This window comes from Podarcis cretensis (genome assembly GCF_951804945.1).
Source record: "Podarcis cretensis genome assembly, chromosome: 14".
In the NCBI taxonomy this organism is placed as follows: domain Eukaryota; kingdom Metazoa; phylum Chordata; class Lepidosauria; order Squamata; family Lacertidae; genus Podarcis; species Podarcis cretensis.
In genome coordinates this window covers 36,363,103-36,383,082 of record NC_137183.1, presented here as the reverse complement: position 1 = coordinate 36,383,082, position 19,980 = coordinate 36,363,103, and the positions used below count along the sequence as shown (strand labels likewise).

At 40.6% G+C, this 19,980-nt stretch overlaps 1 protein-coding gene across 18 annotated transcripts in view; it reads right to left on the bottom strand.

Moving 5' to 3' along the window:
- Positions 1-19,980, bottom strand: part of GLYR1 (glyoxylate reductase 1 homolog) — a 41,337-nt gene that overhangs the window by 20,505 nt on the left and 852 nt on the right. For 12 of the 18 annotated variants that reach the window (XR_013832921.1, XM_079952571.1, XM_079952572.1 and 9 more), the window contains exons 2-5: positions 10,344-10,380; positions 8,269-8,348; positions 2,086-2,224; positions 1,355-1,573 (exon numbers count right to left, since the gene is read on the bottom strand). Coding sequence is in view for 17 of the 18 variants with exons in the window: in XM_079952571.1 (XP_079808697.1) it covers positions 1,355-1,573; positions 2,086-2,224; positions 8,269-8,348; positions 10,344-10,380 (475 nt within the window). In the remaining variant the exon portion in view is untranslated. The remainder of the gene's footprint in view (positions 1-1,354; positions 1,574-2,085; positions 2,225-8,268; positions 8,349-10,343; positions 10,381-19,980) is intronic. The other 6 variants (XM_079952563.1, XM_079952562.1, XM_079952566.1 and 3 more) reach the window with 1 other exon arrangement.

The window sequence follows — 19,980 nt, the reverse complement described above, 5'->3', positions numbered from 1 at the left end:
TCACCTGGTATTCAGCCAGTGACTTAGTATGCTTCTGAAATTCAAAGGGCTAAATGTACTACAGTCATACCTCAGGTTGTGAACGCTGTGGGTTGTACGTTTTCGAGTTACGGACGCGCCAAACCCGGAAGTACCGTAACGGTTACTTCCAGATTTCGGTGCTCACGCACACACAGAAACACCAAAACCGCACTTTGCGCATACACAGAAGCGCTGAATCACGTCGTGCACGTGTGCAGAGGTGGTGCTGCGGGTTGCAAATGTGCCTCCCACACGGATCATGTTTGCAACTCGAGGTTCCACTGTACTGATACACTCTCCAAAAGAACAAGTTAGCAAATATGCACACCCTCAAGCCAACTGTTTTGGAAATGTATAACCTAAAATAAAATCTCAGGGAAAATCCTACTTGCAAGCAGTTCATCACATCTAAACGCAGGGATCTGGTCAGTCACCAATAAAGTATCAATAATGGTTTTCCCAGACTGCAGAAATCTAAATCTCAAACTAGTAAAGATGAGAGTCACAACTGTGACCTAATAAAAGATGGCAGCGAGAAAGAGGGAAGCACTTTGTACCATTCAACTGAAAATGAGTGGAATGCAATTCTAGTAAATCTTAGCTGATTAGTAATCCTGTCTTATGCTTCTTAGTGGCATTCACATTCAGCCTCGTGGAGCATTAGCATTATAGTAATCCATTCAACTGGTAAGAATTGAAGTAGGTAACATCAACCACCAGAGCAGGAGATTCCAACTTTCTTGAATAGATAGAGGTGGCCACATTCTGCTAGTTAACATCTGTCAAGTGTCCAAGGATGGGACAGACCACAACGGGGGATGAGGAATCAAAGGCTGGCAAAGAATTAGGAATGCATAGAAACGGACGTCTTCTGGCTGCGTCATCCACTTCTAGAAGCTTTCTTCATGCCCGTCTATCAAGGCAACTGGCCCTTTTCCAGCCTGACTGCACCGGAGAAAGGATGAGATGGAAAGGGCTGTCATCTGACCAAACGTACAAATGAGATGGAGATGTTAACACATACCGCTACTGACGGTGAAACTGTGCTCCTTTTCCTTGGTTAGCGTGCACAAGATGGAAAAATGGTGTTATCTCGTTGGATTTCCCAGGGAGGAGCCACTCCATGAAACTTCTAAAGCTGAGCACTTTGGAAGAGCCAACTAATATAAATGATTATGGCTGAGGAATAAAGGAATTGCCTGGTGGACCCTTGAACAGTTAACACATGCAACTTTTCAAATGGCCACAACAATGAAGTCATCTGGTTGGCTGTTAAGGTTACATTCCATCTGGACAAGCTCACAGAGCATGGGAGGAGATGCAAAACACAAACCTTCTCATCTTTAGGGGGGCGCCCTCGCTTCCGGGGGCTTTGCTCATACGTTCTCTTCAGAGGGGATTTTGAGCCTCGCTCTGAAGAAACGGAAGACACCCTCTTCTTCGGCTTCCCTTCAGACAAATTGGCTTTGTGTTTCTCTTCTCCCACTGACTGCTTGCCCCTCTCTTCACTCGAATTCCGCCGATTCTTCTCTTCGGTGGAGTTATGAGAAGCCTGAGAGATTACAGAACAGAGAGGATGAGGAAAAGAAGGGGCAAGAGCTGGCATGGATTTTGTTGTCCCCAAACTCACAAAATCCAAACATGAGTTTTGCCAGATATCTGAAGAATGCCAAGGACCCTGAACTCAGGGTTTTAGCAGGTTCAAGCTACTATTTAGAACAGACAAGGAGAGGCAAAGCACAGCTGTGTGTTCTAGGCAGACACCTACTTTATAAGGGGAAAAAAGTTCTAACTCCAGAGTACATAGTAAACACATTCCAACGCTGTAAGGAGATCCAGCCGATCCTTTTGTCATTCTTCACTTTAAGGAAGTCAGAGAGGTGACAGAATTGTGAAACTTAACTGCTTTACAACTTTAAATGTGATCCTAATCACTGTTCCATAGTATAATTCTTGAGACATAGTCTGTCACACCTACCTGGCAATAAAGTAAAAACGGAAGCATTTCATTCATTATTCCAGGGAACGGTGTCAGGAGGCAAAACTAAGTGAAAGGACACTCACCTGGTCCTTGCCTTTGCCTTTTTTGAGGAATTCTTCCACAGCATCCACAGCTTGCTGGAACCTCTTGCCTTTGTTAATTTTGATCATTTCCTCTTTGTGGGCATGATAAGGTTTCAGCTGCTCCACTTTAATCCAAGCACTAATAAAAGAGAAATCAAAATGGTATTTTCTAGTCATATTGCTCCCAGAGGTTATTGGCAGCCCTTCCAAGCAAGATGTGTGAACAAAACCTGAATACTTTGTCCCCCCACCCCCGTATTCTAAGAGCCTTCCTTGGAACATATATACTTTCACAAGTGGCATACTACCTAGCGCCCACAGCAAATCCTCTTCTTAGCTAACTTTATACTGCTTCAGCTATTTGTAAGCATTCCCTCCCATACCTCCTCAATTAGAGGTGAACCCAAGGTGCTGAAAAAGCAGTTTACTTGTTAACAAACCACATCTCAAACATGTTTGTGCCTGATGTTTTTCAAGCAGAATAGTTCTTCCTCAGATGCCACTGCTGGTTTTCAATGTGAGAGTGTCTTCTGTGTTCAAGGAAATCACTAGGGAAATCAGAAGTCACTTCTGACTAAGAGCTATTTTGCATATAATGAATTGGGTAAATTAAGCTATTAAGGTTTTGCTTTGGTTTTCTTGATTCAATCTGGTGATACCCCTCACACTGCCAAACTTTCAACTCCCAAACAACTGAGCGGGATGGTGCTTTTTGTTTTGTTTTTGTTCTTCAGTTAGTTGTCCAACTAGGATACCTGTGCAAAACTCTGATTCCTTAGCAGCACCTAGCTGAATTAGGAAGAACACCTGTCTTTAGCAGAAATCAACTATTATAGAATGAAGGGGAACTTATTCACCTCTTCTATTTTCTTTTATATGCATTTCTATAGCATTTCTGATATTTCAAGTCCTAGACTTTGTTCCTAATGACATGTTTTAAATGACATTTCTCCTTCTCAGTAGGTATCTTGCTATATGTAATCTATTAACTTTACAACTTCTGTCACATAAACAAAAAATCAGAATCCATGCATATCATTTTATAAGAGAAATCAATTTCTATCTACAGAATTCCAGTGGAGTTGCAAAAACCATTGTTTAAAGAAGTTGTCGCCTCAATAAAATCACATTCCACCTGACTTTTAAGCACCAAGGAACAGTATGCAGTTTTAGTAGACAAAACAATGTGGGAAGAAATTTTGGTCCATTAGAAAAAGGGAATCCCAAAGCAATTGTAGAGTAATTTGTTTCTTAGAACCAAAAGTCTAAGTAAAAAAAGGGTTTTCTTTTATTATTATCTATGAAGTTTATTAGTCATTTTTTTTTTTTTGCCACAGCAACTCAAAGCGAGTTAGAATATTTTAAGCAAAAAGCCAAACACATAGATACATTAAAACCAGCACTGGAAAATAACCCTCTACATTAAAACATCTCACCAAAACAAAAAGGCCACTGGGAGTTAAAATCCAAATGATTAAAAAGGTATGTTTTTGCATAGCACTTAAGGATATGCAACAATGGTGCTAGGCAAACCTGCCCTGAGCAAGCATTCCACTAGCAGAGAGCTAACCCAATGAAAAGACCCTTTCCCATATTGACATCTTCCAGAACGCCTGTGGAGGGGCCCAAAAAGAAGGGCCTCAGATGATGATTGCAGGGTCTGGGTCAGTTGGGGGGGGGGGCACCTAAGACTTTATAGGTCAAAACCAGCACTTTGAATTGTGCCTGGAAATTAACTCATAATCAGCGCTGTCAGGCCAGAATGGTTATATGCGCAGACTTTCTTGCCCCAGTGAGCAACCTGTGCAATCTATCCTCCATTCAATCTTCAACTATTACCACAAACTGGGCTCTCCATTATGCCAAGTAACTATTACATCTGTCTTCCTCACAATCCCTACTCACCCAGCCTGATAAAAGTTATGAACTCAAAAAAGCTTCAATTCATTTCTTCTATGACTTGATTTGGTCCTAGTAGAATTATGCTACTATTGATTTCAGACTTCAGTGTTTTAAAGCAGTTTATCCTGACTTAACATATCCACACACACAAATATTTAAGCTTGCAGACAAAACATATTATTAATAATATACAGTGCAATGCTAGCCAGACCTACTCAGAAATAAGTCCTAATGAATTAAATTGAGCTTACTTATGGGTAAGCAGCTAGGCACAAAGCAGCCTTAGTTAGGAGGCTGGGCACTGAGAATGTGTACGGATTAACTCCTTTCCTTGTTTTGGCATCACAGTTGTGCCCTTTTGTTCCAAAATTGGGGAAGATATTATGAACTAGGCCATGTATATGACCATTCTGGCACTATTCCTTCTACAAACAGCAGCCATAAGTCACCAGAATGAGAGCTTTTTCCTTTTATTTTAAAACCAAAAATGCCCGTTCACTTATTAAAGTTGGTTATAGTCATGTTCAGCGTTGGGTATTCCCAGTGCTTATACCAGGAGCTTATACCAGGAAGCAGTCCGGGAGTGTGGGGCAGCGCCGCACCACCTGCCCACCGCTCCCAAGCCTCCTATGGAAGTGGGAAGGGGGGGTGGCTGCCGGCAAAGCGGTGCAGCTCCCCCCCCCCCGAAGCAGCGCGGGAGCGTGGACCAGCAGTGTGCAGCCCACCTACCCACCGTTGCCCAGGCGTAGAGGTAACTCAATTCTGCATCAAGGAAAGCTGTATGAATAGCACCTGTCTCCTTATTCTGAAAAAGGGAACTATGGGGAAGAATACGAAGGCAAGCATAGCACTAAAGCCGTATATCTAACTCTGAATGTCTTATTCAGCAAACCCTCAAGAGTTAAGATTTCTCAAGATTCACAGACACATACATTCAAGAATATTTCTACTAGAAACTTGCCTTTAAAAATAAACAAAAATAAACAGAAAGTTGAATTGTGAGGCAACAGTTTGCAATCAAATTGCACACGTAAACAGAGTTTCAGCAGCAATATATGAATTTACCTGCCTCACACTGACATTGTATATGACATCACATTCAGGGCAGGTGGCTGTGGCTTGGCTAAAATGGTCTCTCAAGCCAAAAGGAGAGGCTTGGTGGACATAACTGGGCCCACAAGCCATAACTATTACTTGGTTAAAAAGAAATGTTTCAGTCAAATATTTATGCATTAATTTTTTTTTAAATGGTCAACTTATTCAGTTTCTTCCCAGAAGCCTACAATCAGGTGTTTTAGGGAAATATACACTATAAAAACATGCATACTGACTTCTTCCTGTTTCTGGCAGGAGAGGGAGGTTGTTTCAACCAAATACAGCACAAAAGAGTCACTTGGGAAGTCTTCTATTGTGAAGTCTTGTGAAATGCACATAGCACACATAGGCATACCAAAACAATATGCCAGAAACTCTCTCCTAGATGCACAAAATTTCTGCATCTGGCAAGACCTACAGTTTTAAGTCGTATTCCCAAATGGCTCTATAATATGATGTTCCTAATCATACATAGAGAGCTGGTGTGGAACAGTAGATAAGAGGCTAAACTACGTAAGGATGACCCTGGTTCAAACTTTACCTCTACCATGAATTCAGCCTAACAATCTCAGTCTCCCCTCACTATTTGCACTTTGGGGATAATACTGATCTACCTTACAGGGTGTTTGTTAAAGACTACAATAAGAAAACACATGTAAAGTACTTTGAGTGGTGAAAAACATCATATAGTTTTTGTTTAAGGAAGTTTTTAATGTTTGATGTTTTATCGTGTTTTTAATATTCTGTTGGGAGCCACCCAGAGTGGCTGAGGAGGCCCAGCCAGATGGACAGGGTATAATTAACCAACTTATTATTATTATTAGTTATTGTTGCTGTAAATTAGTTTGTCAAAAGGTACATTGGGTTTTTTCCTTGACTACTTCAGGTTTATGTTGTTTTTCCTCAAAAGTATGGGTGGAGGGCACTTGCCTGAATGCTGCTTCATTACTGGAGGTACTGCTTTGTTTCCATTACAGAAACTGGAGGAGATAACCAGGATTAACAGAGCATTATCACACTTTGTCAGATGGTAACTAAATTCCCACTTAAAGTGAATGACTGTGACTCAAAGGCTCACCTGAGGATTAGACACAGGTCACAAAGGTTTACTAAATGATTTTTTAAAATCCCACTCTTATCCCAGTTAAGTGATAAGAATAAATTCTGCATCATAGAAATGCTTATTTTTTTTTAAATAATTTTATATACTGCCCTTCAGCCAAGGATGACAGGACAGTTTAAAGTATAAATGTACTTTGCATCAACTCTCCTGTTTCTATAAACGCAGTAAGGGCTAGAAACTTACTGTGCTTGCCTCAGGAAACTATTTTTTTGCAATACAATCTTCTATGCCCCCCTCAAATTGCAGCACACAGAGCCCTGCTTATATCTTCCCTTTCCCTTATACATAAGATGTAGCCTGTACTTGAATGAAATATCCACTGCTCAGCAGACAGAAATCATTCAACAGGACATGATTAATACATTCCTCCGGGCTTGCTCTTTAGCCAACCTCCTTCACCGAATTATATTATAAACTACATGCCATACTGCTATTTGGTTTGGTACATCAACGTTTTCATTTGCAATCTGTTCATTAATCTATGCTGGAACTAAACAGAATTCCAGACCATTCGACCCACTTTTCAAAAGTTTCCACAGCACATAAAAGCATACTGCAGTTTCTCCCTTCTGCTTTTTTGTTCCCATCTCATGATGTTGTATTATTTCCTACCTGCTCTTCACCATAAGCTCCCATAGCAGGTTACAACAATATAAAAATGTAAGGTTTAAAGAATTTACAAAAAATGGAACTACCTAAGGGTGAGGAATAACAACAGCCTTGAAGCACTGACAGGTATGCCCCAATTATTAGAGGACATATACCTGACTAGAAAACAAGCACTCTCTCGTGTGGCACTGTCAGTCCAAATATTTAAGCTTCAGAAAAAGAAAAAGCAAGTATAAAGGAGGAGTTTATGCTGTTGTCTAAAGCATAATGTGTTGAATATTGACACAATGGCCCAGTTTTTAAATGAAATTATCATGTGTGGGTGCTTACAGAATCAGATCATTGGTCCATATATCTCAGTAGAAATACTTTGTATAAGTGCAACCTACAACAAAATGTAGCAACATGGAGTACTTTTGGTTCACTCCTCATTAAATTTTTCCTTCCACATGGTTATCAGGTTTTTATTTTTCCTCCTTCAACATTTTGTATCACTGAATTCTTATGGGGATGTATGGGGGATTTCCCAAAGCCCTTTGTTGTTTTTTTCCACTGAAGATTACTGAGCACCCGCAAACCTCTATTGTATCTTGAATCTGCTAATACCTCTCTCTTGTACGTGGTTGATGCAGTTTGGGCTCCAGCTCCTCAAGCACGGGAAGACTTGAAGCAGAAACAGAGGGATGGATGATTATGATACAATATAGAAGGTTATCCCGGGATTGTTCACGCAGTTACCAATGGGCTGTGCAGACCAAAGTGTTTGCAAAATCCACCATGAGGCAAATGCCTGACCTCTTCCCTTGGTTCTCTGTACATGCCACAGAGGTACCTCTTTACTTCCTGCTCCACTTGTTTATGGAACCCAGAAGTTTGAATTTTGCAAATGAAGATGGTCAAAAATGCCTGCCTTTGATGGGGGCGGGGAGAGAATGAACTAGACTGCTTTTCAGTTTTTTTACACCAACCAGTTTCTTCCTATTTCACTGGACATCACTAATGTCAACTGCAACAATATTCAATATGTGAGTCTGACTTTCAAATTAACAAACCAAACATTAAACCTGCAGCCTTCCAGGTATTACTTGACTAGAATGCCCATCATCCCTGACCACTGGCCATGCTAGCTGGGCTGATGGGAGCTGAAGTCCAACATCTGGAGGGCCACAGGTTCCCCAGCCTTGATATAAATCTCAATGCCAACTACATGCTGTCAAATTCTTCCTAATGCAGGGAATGTGGATGTGTGTTAAACTGTCTTTAAAAAGCTATGGACATTTCTGATGCCTAGGTAAGCTGGTACATCAGCTTCTTCAGCCTTGACCAGCACATAGGCTCTAGAGGTTTCTGCTGCTAGCTGATAAATTAAGACTATTTTTACTGTGCCAGCTTTTCTACAAAGGCTCTAAAGTTTAAAAATAGATCCCCCTGGCAGAAAAGAAGTGGGTACATACTGATCTTCAGTCCCAAAAAACTTCACAAAGAAGCACTTCTTCCCACGAGGCTTCTTCAGGTCCTTAGGCGGGTTAACAATCTGAGAGAGAAACACAGGAAGCCACAATTAGAGGTAATAAAAACAGAACTTTTCAAACATTCTCCACACACACAACCCGCTCCAAAATCTTTGCATGTATTGGTAAAGACTGTTGTGAAACAAGATTATTGGCGGCGGGGGGGGGGGGGAATACCTTGTAACTAAAGGTATATTCACGCCAGAAAAAGAAGGCCCATATTCCTGAGTGCAGTGCTACTCTTAAAACTTTGGGCTAAGCTTATTACAAAAATGCATGTAACATGTTTTTACTGATATATGTAAAAATATCTCATTCTGAGATTTTTCTGGAAATCAATTATGTCAAACTACTTGTGTAACACGTTTTAGGACTCTGGGTCACTAGGATGTACCCTAACAACTTGCACCACTCATGTCAATCAACGAGCAAATGCGGCTATCTGTGTATTATGCAGTTCAAAGCATGATGCCTCACAATCACGCCAGTTACGCTGATATAGACTAAGTTTAGATGGTAATTCTGCAACAGGCTTTGCATAGTTAAGTACACCATACACAGCACAGCATCAGGACAGACTGTAATTATCCCTACAGTAACAAACTGATTGCAAGGTAAATGCTACAAAAGCACCAGCTTTTCAGGAGATAAATCCAGACATTTGTCACACTTGTCAATCATTTATCCGAGTGAATGGAAGTAATCAAACACTATACTAATCGGTGATATATCAAATAATGAAATAAAGTAACTGCAGTAACTGTGCCTTTGATTCTAGCACACAGATACTGAATTGATATTGAAACGCCCACACTGAGATCCTCCTACTAAAATTTTGCTAAGATGTTCCATTCTTTTATACACAGAACTGTGAGAGGCCAGAGAATGAAAAACCAGGCTGACAGCATTTCTATAAGAGAATCAAACCCAAGCAATGAATTATGGTACATGAGCATGCTTTTCCTACAGGTCTAGAGTAACGGCACAAGAGAACAAGACTGAGTAGCTTTGTAAGGTACGAATGACATGGACACACCATGCCACTGAGCAACTCCTTTTCACCAGCCTGGTTGAACCGATTAATCTCTACAGGGCCCCCAAGAGCCTGCCCCCAGCAACTGCACGCCAGGCCAACTATGTGTGATTCCACCAGCATGGCATCTCTCAGCATAACATCATGGAACTTCTGGTGGATATTAAAGATAAAGGTAAAGGTAAAGGTAAAGGGACCCCTGACCATTATGTCCAGTCGTGGCTGACTCTGGGGTTGTGACGCTCATCTCGCTTTATTGGCCGAGGGAGCCGGCGTACAGCTTCCGGGTCATGTGGCCATCATGACTAAGCTGCTTCTGACGAACCAGAGCAGTGCACGGAAACGCCGTTTACCTTCCCGCTGGAGTGGTACCTATTTATCTACTTGCATTTTGACGTGCTTTCAAACTGCTAAGTTGCCAGGAGCAGGGACCAAGCAACGGGAGCTCACCCCGTCGTGGGGATTTGAACCGCCGACCTTCTGATCGACAAGTCCTAGGCACTGTGGTTTAACCCACAGCGCCACCTGCGTCCCTTTCTGGTGGATATTATTTAGGCCTAAATCTGGAGCTTTTGCAAAACAAAAATACATTTACAAATAAATCTTTAGCCTTCAAAATTTTCCTTTGGCAGTTATTCATTGTCATCTGAGTGAAAGTCCCTCTGAACACAAATGGGACTTATTTCATTCATAAGATCTGATTGCACATTTTATTTGAGGGTGGTGTCAGGGCTTATTTATGAAAAAAGGGAAAGCAGTTTTTCAGAAAGACAGAAAAAGGGCTAAGTAGCTACATCCAGGAGTACAATTGATTTCAAAACCCACCTAAACTGGTCTACATTCACTTTGGTTTATGCAACATGCTGTGGGTCAACTGTTAATTGCAGGAAATGTAGATCTACACATTGCATTTGACATTAATAAAAATATGTTACCCCAATAAAGAGAACACCAAAAAGCAAGTGAAGTGCACACTAGAACTCACCTTTCCTGGCCAAGGAGGGTATCGGCCCAGCTTCCCCCTATAGAAAAACCAGAAGTCAGCCAATGGCTATGACAAACCGCAGCAACTCTTCAACATTCTTCACTTACACAGTACTACTAGAAAAGAAAACTGAGAGCAATTTAGGGGGGGAAGTATGAATCCAGGACAATATTCTTCCATGGATGCTAAAGAATGTCCTCTTCCCTGGAACTGAGGCAAAATCTTGCTAATATCTTCTTGAGTGCATGTTCCCATGCATAACAAGTTGACTTACAAACATATCCAGACACATTTGCTGGACTGCCTGCAAAATCAGTCTTTTTTTAATCATCAAATTTCCCAGCTTCTTCACCTGAAGGGAATTCTTTTTTGCCACAGGCATTCAGCTCAGTGGCTATTTACAATCCTTGTGACAAGCCTCCCAAGGGCAGATGTCAGTAGGACAAATAAAGCAACCAGAAAAATAAACCAGAAACATGCTTGGTTTTCCTAAATTTTCAACTACCCCCTTTTCATTTCTCCTGCATAAATTGGTTGCATGCATGTTTAGCTTGCAAGGACTACAGATTGCCTCAGGACCATACCAGGTTGAATTTCATAACTGTATTATCCATCGAATCCCAGATCAAAGCTAGCAATTCCTTAAATGCACTACTTTCAAATTAAAATAGGATCTCTTGGGTCCCACAATATCTGAAGAGTCCAGATCCAAGGACTGTTCACATTTGACTGTTTCCTCACAAAGAGAGCTACCATATATGGAATAACATTGACATCTATCTACATGATTACATATGAAAACTGCTCCCTGGAGCACACGGTCTCATCTAGACATGTATTCATGACAAAAGACAGGCATGCGAGTTTTAAGTTTACAGCTTACAAAATTCTCCACACACACCATGTTGTACTCCTTAGAGATACTACCCCATAGAAAATGAAGGGGGGAAACAGATTACATATGCTCACAGTATCACTAGGCCCTTAGCTTAGGTAGGGTGAATGGTTTTATACATCTTCCATTGTCACAGAACAGAAATGGTTTGAAGTTAAGATTCTACAAACAATAAAATATGAGCTAACATATAAGAAGCCAATGTTGTGCCTTCTGGATGTTACTGGACAATGGACGCTAATTCCCAACATTTCTGACCTTTGGCTGTGGTGGTTGGGGCTGATGGAATTGGGAGTTCAATGACATCTTAAGTGCAACACACTGGTGAGCCCTGCCTGGAGGTCAACTGGGAAAAGTACTTAGAAAACAGGTTTTTAAAGGGTAGCGTTCAACTAAATTTTACTCAGAGTAGACTCACTGAAACTAATAGGCCTAACTTAATGACATTAATTAATTTAAAAGGATCTACTCTGACTAAAACTTTGTTGTCTACCACCCCAAACCTCTGCATTTTATTTTAGGCAATACAGTGGTACCTCGGGTTACAGACGCTTCAGGTTACAGACTCCGCTAACCCAAAAATAGTACCTCGGGTTAAGAACTTTGCTTCAGGATGAGAACAGAAATCGCGCAGCAGCAGTGGGAGGCCCCATTAGCTAAAGTGGTGCTTCAGGTTAAGAACACTTTCAGGTTAAGAACGGACCTCCAGAGCGAATTAAGTTCTTAACCTGAGGTACCACTGTATACCTGTCTGACACCCCCCCCCCCGGGGAAAAGGTTATCTGCAACATTTTCTGACTTTTTTTTACTAGGACGCATTTAAGAAAATAGCCCTAAAAATCTAAGTTTGTTTCAGGCTGGTCAAAGAATGTGCATTTTCATTAGCTTCATGTATTGAGGTTCTCTTTAACGCTGCTAAATATGGAAACCTAATGATTTTCTCATGAAAGAATGTGCTGCAGTCACTTTTAAGTAACTTATTCTGAATTGTTCATGCAACTACTTTACATGGAAGGGAAATGGAGTGCACACAGCAGTAAGGTACCTCAAATACTGGAACTTGTCAGAAATAAAGGGGCACAGGATATGTTTTGCCCTAGCTATTATATGCCAATAGTTCACTGTCTGATTGTTATACCATTTCTAGTAATAGTCCAAGCAGAGAAAATGTTGGTGTATAATGTACAATTGATTGAAAGACCAAGTCTCAGAGGTCCAGGTGCTATGTTTTTACTTGAGTACAATCTGAAAAACAGGTTATACACACTTCACAATGTCTATTCAGCTTCTTTTCCATGATGCTTCCACAAATCATGTTAATATCTTGTGGATCTTTTTCAGTGGTTCCAAATCTTCTAGGGCCTAGGTTGGGCAAAGAATATGAAGGATTTTGCCTCAAACTCTTACACAAACCAAATTTTGGGAATAATTTTTAACCCAAGGAATGGAGGGTTGTCTAGAAAAATAATAATGCAGAGATTAAGTAATCACCTAAGGTAACCACAAAACACTGCAATAATGGTCCTGATTTTGTAGTCTACTAGATAATATACATAAATGCGGTTTCCAATGAATGTTATTCACAATATCGAGGCTATTGCTTATATTTATGTTGCCTTTCCTTGCTGTCTACAAAATCCATGTAAAACAACTTATCATAAAGCTCGTTTTAAATTCATATAGTTTAACACACAAGATGCATAGTCCTTGACTTAAAGCCTGTTTATCTCAGTTTAGATTAAACCAGCACAGGCAAGCCATACTGCTAAGCTCTATCAAAATAGTCTGTTTCCATGACTCCACAGGCTTGTTTACAAAAAAAGAAAGAAAAAGCAATAGTGTAACTTGGGCTTAGACTGCAAGAGATAATAGACTGCACAGATCATTATATGCTAAAAGACAGAGGCTTGGGACTAGAATGTGCCTTGTATTTGCAGACGAGGATGAGTGCCTATGGAGGCTCCCCCCCCCCAAAGGGGGGGGAGGGGAGCAGAAATATATTAGCTGATTCCTCTTCCCCTTCCTGCAGTTCCTCTGATACAGTTGCCAACGTTCCTTTTGGAGCAGATTTTCGGGGGACCCAGGGCGAGGAAGAAGCAAATGAGAGAAATCACTTTCCCCCCTTCCTACAGCAGGAGCATCCAGTGCCTTGACTTGACTCACAGGAACTCTGGATCCTGTCCATACTGTATAAAATACTAAATAATAAAATAAATAATTTAAGTTTCTTGCAATATGAAACACCTGGGGATCCACTGCCAACCCAAAGCTTAAGCTCCCTCACACAATCATATTTCTAAGCAATAGTTTGCAGAGCTTTGGTGACAGTTTGCACACTTAGCCATCATAAGACAAGTTACAAACACCATGGTAGCTCAAGGTGGAAACAGCTAGTCCACACAGGAGAAAGACTAATAGGCATGGTTTGGTGGGGGGAAAGGATTTCCATGAATTAGGTGGCAGAATCAAATTAAGCAGCAAGTCCTAAAGAATGGGGAAATGCCATAATTCTTAGCCTAGACCAGTGTTTCTCAAACTTGGGTCTTAACTGTTGTTGGGACTAGAAGTCTCATCATCCCTGACCACTAGTCCTGCCAGCTAGGGAGTTGTACTCCAACAACACCTGGCAACCCAAGTTTGAGAAACACTGGCCTAGATGATCAGGCCCCTCATATTTTTCAAATTCTACCAGCAGTTATTGGTCAAGCTGTGCACTTTAAGGCTGCTTGGAACCTGAAGTTAACAACTGAGATAGGCTAAATGCACTGGATTAGACAAACATCATACTTTATTACTATTTGAGAAGCAGTGATGCGGGTTTTCCAGATAATTTTTAGTTAGAAAAATATTGATGCTTTAAACAGAGCATAATTTGATTTTGAATATTTGACTTCAACTAAATATAAACACACTTGCAGCCCCAAGTTTATATGGATTTTAGGTTTGGCATTGATTTTAACTGCACAGCCAATCTGATGAATTCATGCTTTGTTTGTATTTGTATTTTACCTGTTTACAAAACAAAATGTACTCTCTTCCATTTTCTAAGAACAATCACATGAAAAACATTTTATTACAACTTTGAAACTGCCATGCAGAAAACATGTTTGTCTAATGTTACACTGGCATCAACTAATGAATTTTACAAAGCAATGAATTTTTAGAAATGAAAATATTTTAGCCCTACATCACTGCTGAGAAGTGAAACTGACACAGATACTTACACCTCCTAGACAATTCAATATTATACAATATGTAGATGGAAGTCTTGTAATCCAAATCTTGCTATGGTTTCATTCATTATTAAAAACTGGTCCAACCCTAATGACACCCATGAATACATGATTAAATAGGTAACAACAAAACATGCAACAAAATAGCCAACCGGCAGTTAGCAACATTCAAGCTTAACTTTAAAAAACGCAACTCAAGAAAAAAGGCAGATTTGGGATTAGATATGAAAGGTGTATATAGGTGCATAAAAATATGGAGTCTTTTTTATAGGGAGGTGTCATACATGAATCTACAAGTTTTAGCTGGTGGTCTTAGCCAGCTGTTACTTGCAGATGACCAATGACCTTTTTTCCATGACACCCAACAAAAAAAGCAGCTTTGGAGAGAAAATGTGTCAGTTTCTCACTGCTTTTCAGTACCTTCAAACTGTAATACAAAGAGTTCTGATGCTTCCAAATGTATGAAAACACCAACCCAAAGTGAGCAGCTGGTCCCTTCCCTCAAATCCTCTGTACAAGTGCTGGGAGATTTGAGGGAAGGGCAGGTCTGTATTTCCTGCTTGGCACAAAACAAGCCCCCCTGCCACCATAATGCAGGGGAAGAGGACTAAGGGATTACTTTCCCTTTTATAAAAAACAAAATATAAGAAGCTGGTGGGATTTAAATTGGGATATAAACATTGAAGAAGATAAATAGAATTTTTATATGGACCAAAGCACCATATAAATATGTCAGCAAATCCTAGGGAATATTCACTAAAAATTGAATGGGTGTTATTTAACACTGAGGTGCCTATCTTATACACAGCCAAATAGCTCTCTGTTGTGTTGCAGAGGATGCCAAATTATAGGTACATACCAACATATGTGGTGGGAATGTCCACAAAAAGTAGAATTTTGGAAGAAAGTTTTAAAAGGGTTATCTCAGATTATAGCTCAGACAATTCCAGTAACACCAGCATTAGCCTTACTTAATTTATATATTCCAGATATGGACAAATTAGGAAGGAATTAATAACACATTTATTAAAAGCAACTAGCACGGTAATAGCCAGAACTTGGAAAACCTTGAATTTAATGAATATTGATCACTGGTATAGTATAGTCTGGGAAACAATGGAAAAGCTGTCGCAAAAAATTGTAGGTGGCAAGGGGACAGAGAAACAAGTAGTTTTACAAGGTATGGTGTGATTTTATTAAATATACAATTAAAATAACACATACATTGCAATATAGCATAGATAAACAGGTACTATTCATTAATTTTCCCGTATTACTCTGTGTTTTCTAATTTGATTTATTGAAGAATTCATTTTACTGGTTTATTGAAATTACCTGATTATTATGTACTATAAAATAATGTTTAGTATTTTACTTCCCTAGTGATCCATTTTTTGTTAGTCACGTCATGTTTTATTATTTACATTTGTACAAAAAAAATGCAGGGGAAGAGATATCATGTGCTGAGATTTGAGTTTGTGGGTGTGTTTTAATTAGATTCACAGTCGGCAACAGCAATTTGGCAAGTGCATTTGTGGAACCCTGACTTCACGCCACTGAAAATTCATCTTCTCCTGCTAGTGTAGGTAGAAGTTGTATCAGAAAGCACAAAGGGAAATGAAAGCAATTACCTTTCTCCTGGTGGGGAAGACAGACCGCAAATGCCCCTTTCCCTTAGGACAGGCTTTTCCAATCTGTTGCCCTCCAGAAGCTGTTGGACTACAATGCCTATCATCCCTGCCGATGCTTACTTCAATGATACTCCTAACACCACTCCTTTTACTGGCTTTGCTGTCCATAAACCAAGAGTGGAGGAACTGTGTGGCCCTCTAGGGGTTACTTGACTACAACTTCCATAATCTATGGCTACTAACCATGCTGGCTCATAGAAATTAGAGAAGAACAAAGTTGTTCTACAAAGTGAGCACTACACTTTGCAGATCCAAAAGTTCAAGCAAGCACCAGTTTTTGAAAGTTTGTCATGGGTCACATGTAGGGAACCATTCCCCCTACTTTACTGATATTAACAGCCATTACACAAGTCCCCATGTTAATCTTGGACCTATTTACAGGGCTAGGAAACAACATTCCTGCCAATAAGAAAGCAAAGCAATTAAGGAAGGGCCGAAAGCTGCTGTACGAGACACAAACCTGGAAGCAAAAGACCAAGAATCAACACTGGCATACAGAACAAGCAACCACCAAGTTGATTGTTGTTGTTGTTGTTGTTGTTGTTATTATGAGATTAAGTTAGGCTGGCATTCACTCACTCACTCTGCTGCCATCCCTCTTTATAGCACATCTCTCAATATTTGGTGATCACCTAACATACTATATTAGCACATGACTAAATAATCATCGAAGTCTATCCACAAAGCTACATGCAAATTCTAACTTGAACTCATATTTAACGATTTCACAAGTTGAGTACACCAGCCAACACAGACTGGAAATGCATCTTCTGAATAAATCACATTCTAGCTACTCTGTTGGCAAGTCTAAAGAGAAATCCGAGATGGTTATTGCCAGGATTGTATAATTAGTTTTCTTTGGTATATAAGCTAATACAAACTTGCAAGCTGGGTATATACCGTATTTTTCACCCCATAGGATGCACCAAGTTTTTTTTTTTTTGGGGGGGGGGGGAGATAAAGAAAAAATATATTCCCTCCCCCGGCGTGGGGCTGGGCCGGGGGAAGCTGAGCTTCCCCCGACCCCAGCCCCCAGAACAGGCAGCTCTCCGCAAGCCTTGGGAGACCAGCGCGACTTCCCGCTGGGCTCCCACAGCTTGCGATATCTGCCTGAAGCCCAAACCAGGTCCGGGAACAGCGGGATGGCGGTGCTGCGCCTCCCCGCTGTCCCCCGAGCTTGTGGGGCTGGCGGCGGGGAGAAGCGCGCTTCTCCCCACCGCCAGCCTCCAAACCAGGTCGGGGAACCGAAGCCCGGGGCGCGCTGTGCAGCGTGCCCCAGGCTTCGAGATGCAGACTGCTATCCGCAAGCCTAGGGAGCCTGATGGGAACTCCAGCGCGCTTCCAAGGCTTGCTGAGAGCTTCCTGAAGCCTGCATTCGCCCCATAGGATGCACACACATTTCCCCTTCATTTTTGGAGGGGGAAAAGTGCGTCCTATAGGACGAAAAATACGGTAGCTATTTGTTTCAAAGTTAAAACAAATCTGTTTAAGACCACCATTTAGAAGAATTAACAGAAACACTAAATGAGAAAATGCTTAATAGAAGTCATTATTAGGGGGGGGGCATAGGAATATGATTTCTTTGAAAGGCAGAGGTATCTGCCAATAAGCCACACTTATATGTAAAGATGAATAATTGCCAGTTTTTCCAGATTCTCAATAGCTGCTCCAAAAATTTTACCATTCACCATGTTCTCTTGGGAGCAAAATCTGTGTACTGTAGTTCTAGTGCTTTATGACCCATCTTGAGGACACAAAAATAAATTGCTCAGTGGCTCTTGAAATAAGTCATATTGCTCAGACACCACTGCTCAATGAAGACAGGGGTTTAACTACCAGAAGCAGACTCACTACTTGCTTGGCATTCAATGGCCTTGAGCTACTACCCTGGAAAAAACCCAGGCTTCACAGGCCCAGATAAAAATTTCATAGAATTAAGTCTTGCTTCCAGTTCTGTATTTGTGCACCAACTCCAGCACAGTCACATATAATTACTGGCTCCTTCTCTTACAAAAGGTGGCCATTACACCGGCAATTCCAGATGATTACCCCATTTGGTACCTCAACCCTAACACAACCAAGCAATGACACCAACCCTGCATTTAAGCACCGGCCTAGAAACCATAAAGGGACTAATGCATAAAACTGAGTGTATAAAATTCTATTCTAGTGAATGAATGGGCTGGCAGAGAATCAGATGAGGAAAGTGCCCACCCCTAGCACAGAAACACAACAGTTTGCTGCAAGAGTGCGACCCTCCATCTCTTTTTCGCCAGTCCCCAGAAGGCTAGCAAACATTTTTGCAGACTAACAATGTTATTTCCAGAGTATCCTCACTGCATTATGTGGGGTTTTCAACAATCACTTTGTGCTTGTTAATTAAGAACATAATTTGAAGTTCTGGTTTTTGAAAAAAGTATTTTGGGGCATATAATGAAGAGACAGTCAAGATGTAGCAAATAATTTTATGGAACAGCTCCCTTGTGGCTCTTAGTGCATAATATGATTGTGGGAAGTCGCAAAGGAGCAGGGAGAAAAGGTTTTGTATTACTCATTGAACAAATTCCAATGTAGCTCAACTTATTTGCCCACTTCTAAACTATGCGTTAACAATAGCCATACCTTCTGTTGTTATAACATTCTAGAAAGGATCAAAATTTAGAAAGCATTTTTTGCAGAGTAACTACTTCACTTCATTATAATTTAAAATTGGTTAGCTGTTGTACTGGGGGCAGGCTCCTCAGTTTTTCAAGTAACTCGATTGAACTAACTAGTGTAAAAAAGGAAAGTATCCTTTTGGTAGAGAAGCCATTACACTTTTCATGCTTCCCATTCGTAAAGTGGCTGCATTGGTGATCTATTCCACAAGACGAAATGAGAATAAAAATGAGAACAAAAGCTTCTGAGGACACTACCCAGTGCACACTTACGTGGAAGTATGCTCCCCTAATCTTAGTGGAACTTACTTATTTTACAATATAAAACCTGAGTTTAAATCCCAGCTCAGCTATGGACTAACTTGGTGGCTTTGGCCAAGTCACTACCTCTCCACTTCAGATCCTGCAAAGAAGAACAGCAGCAACCTGAATCACAGGGTTGCTGTAAAAGTAAAATAAAACAGTAAGACATTTGTACATCAAGCGTGTTATTTAAAATAACTATCACTATTAATAACTTTGTGTGTGACAACTCTGCTTTAAGTACTCACTGCAATTTACAATGATTTCAAGAAGTCAGATTTCAACAGTAAACAATAGCTTCCAGAACAACTCTCACTGAATTTAGTCGGTCCAATTAAAAGGATCACTCATCGAGCCACCTAGAACTCCATTTATTTAGCAGTAACCTTGATTTGAATTTTCAAAGTACTTTTAATTAATTCATTACCGTACAATTCTAATTACAATCTTTGCTCCATTCTGGAATATGTCAGTGCCATTTTCTCCACAATGCTGTCTAAAAACTAAAATTAAGGGGAAAAGCAGCTTGCTTAAGGCTTAAATAAGTTTGATCCTAAGACTTCCTGGCTCACACTGAGTGCTGGCAGGAATTTACCCTTGGCTCCATTTCTCTTACCAAAAGACCAACCCAACTGATGCGGAATATCCCTTCCGCACAAGTTTGCCAGCTTACTGAGAATATTAGCATGCACTCCCCCCCCTCCCCACAACCAAGTTTGCCTCTTTACCTCAGTTTCTTCCAGTACTAAAAATGCAAAAAAGCAGAGGAGGCCCAAGCCTCTTAACTATGGAAGTTGCGTGTTTAGGAAACTGTAGTGGCCCCCAATATGGCTACATTTAATGGAAGCCATGGGGTGG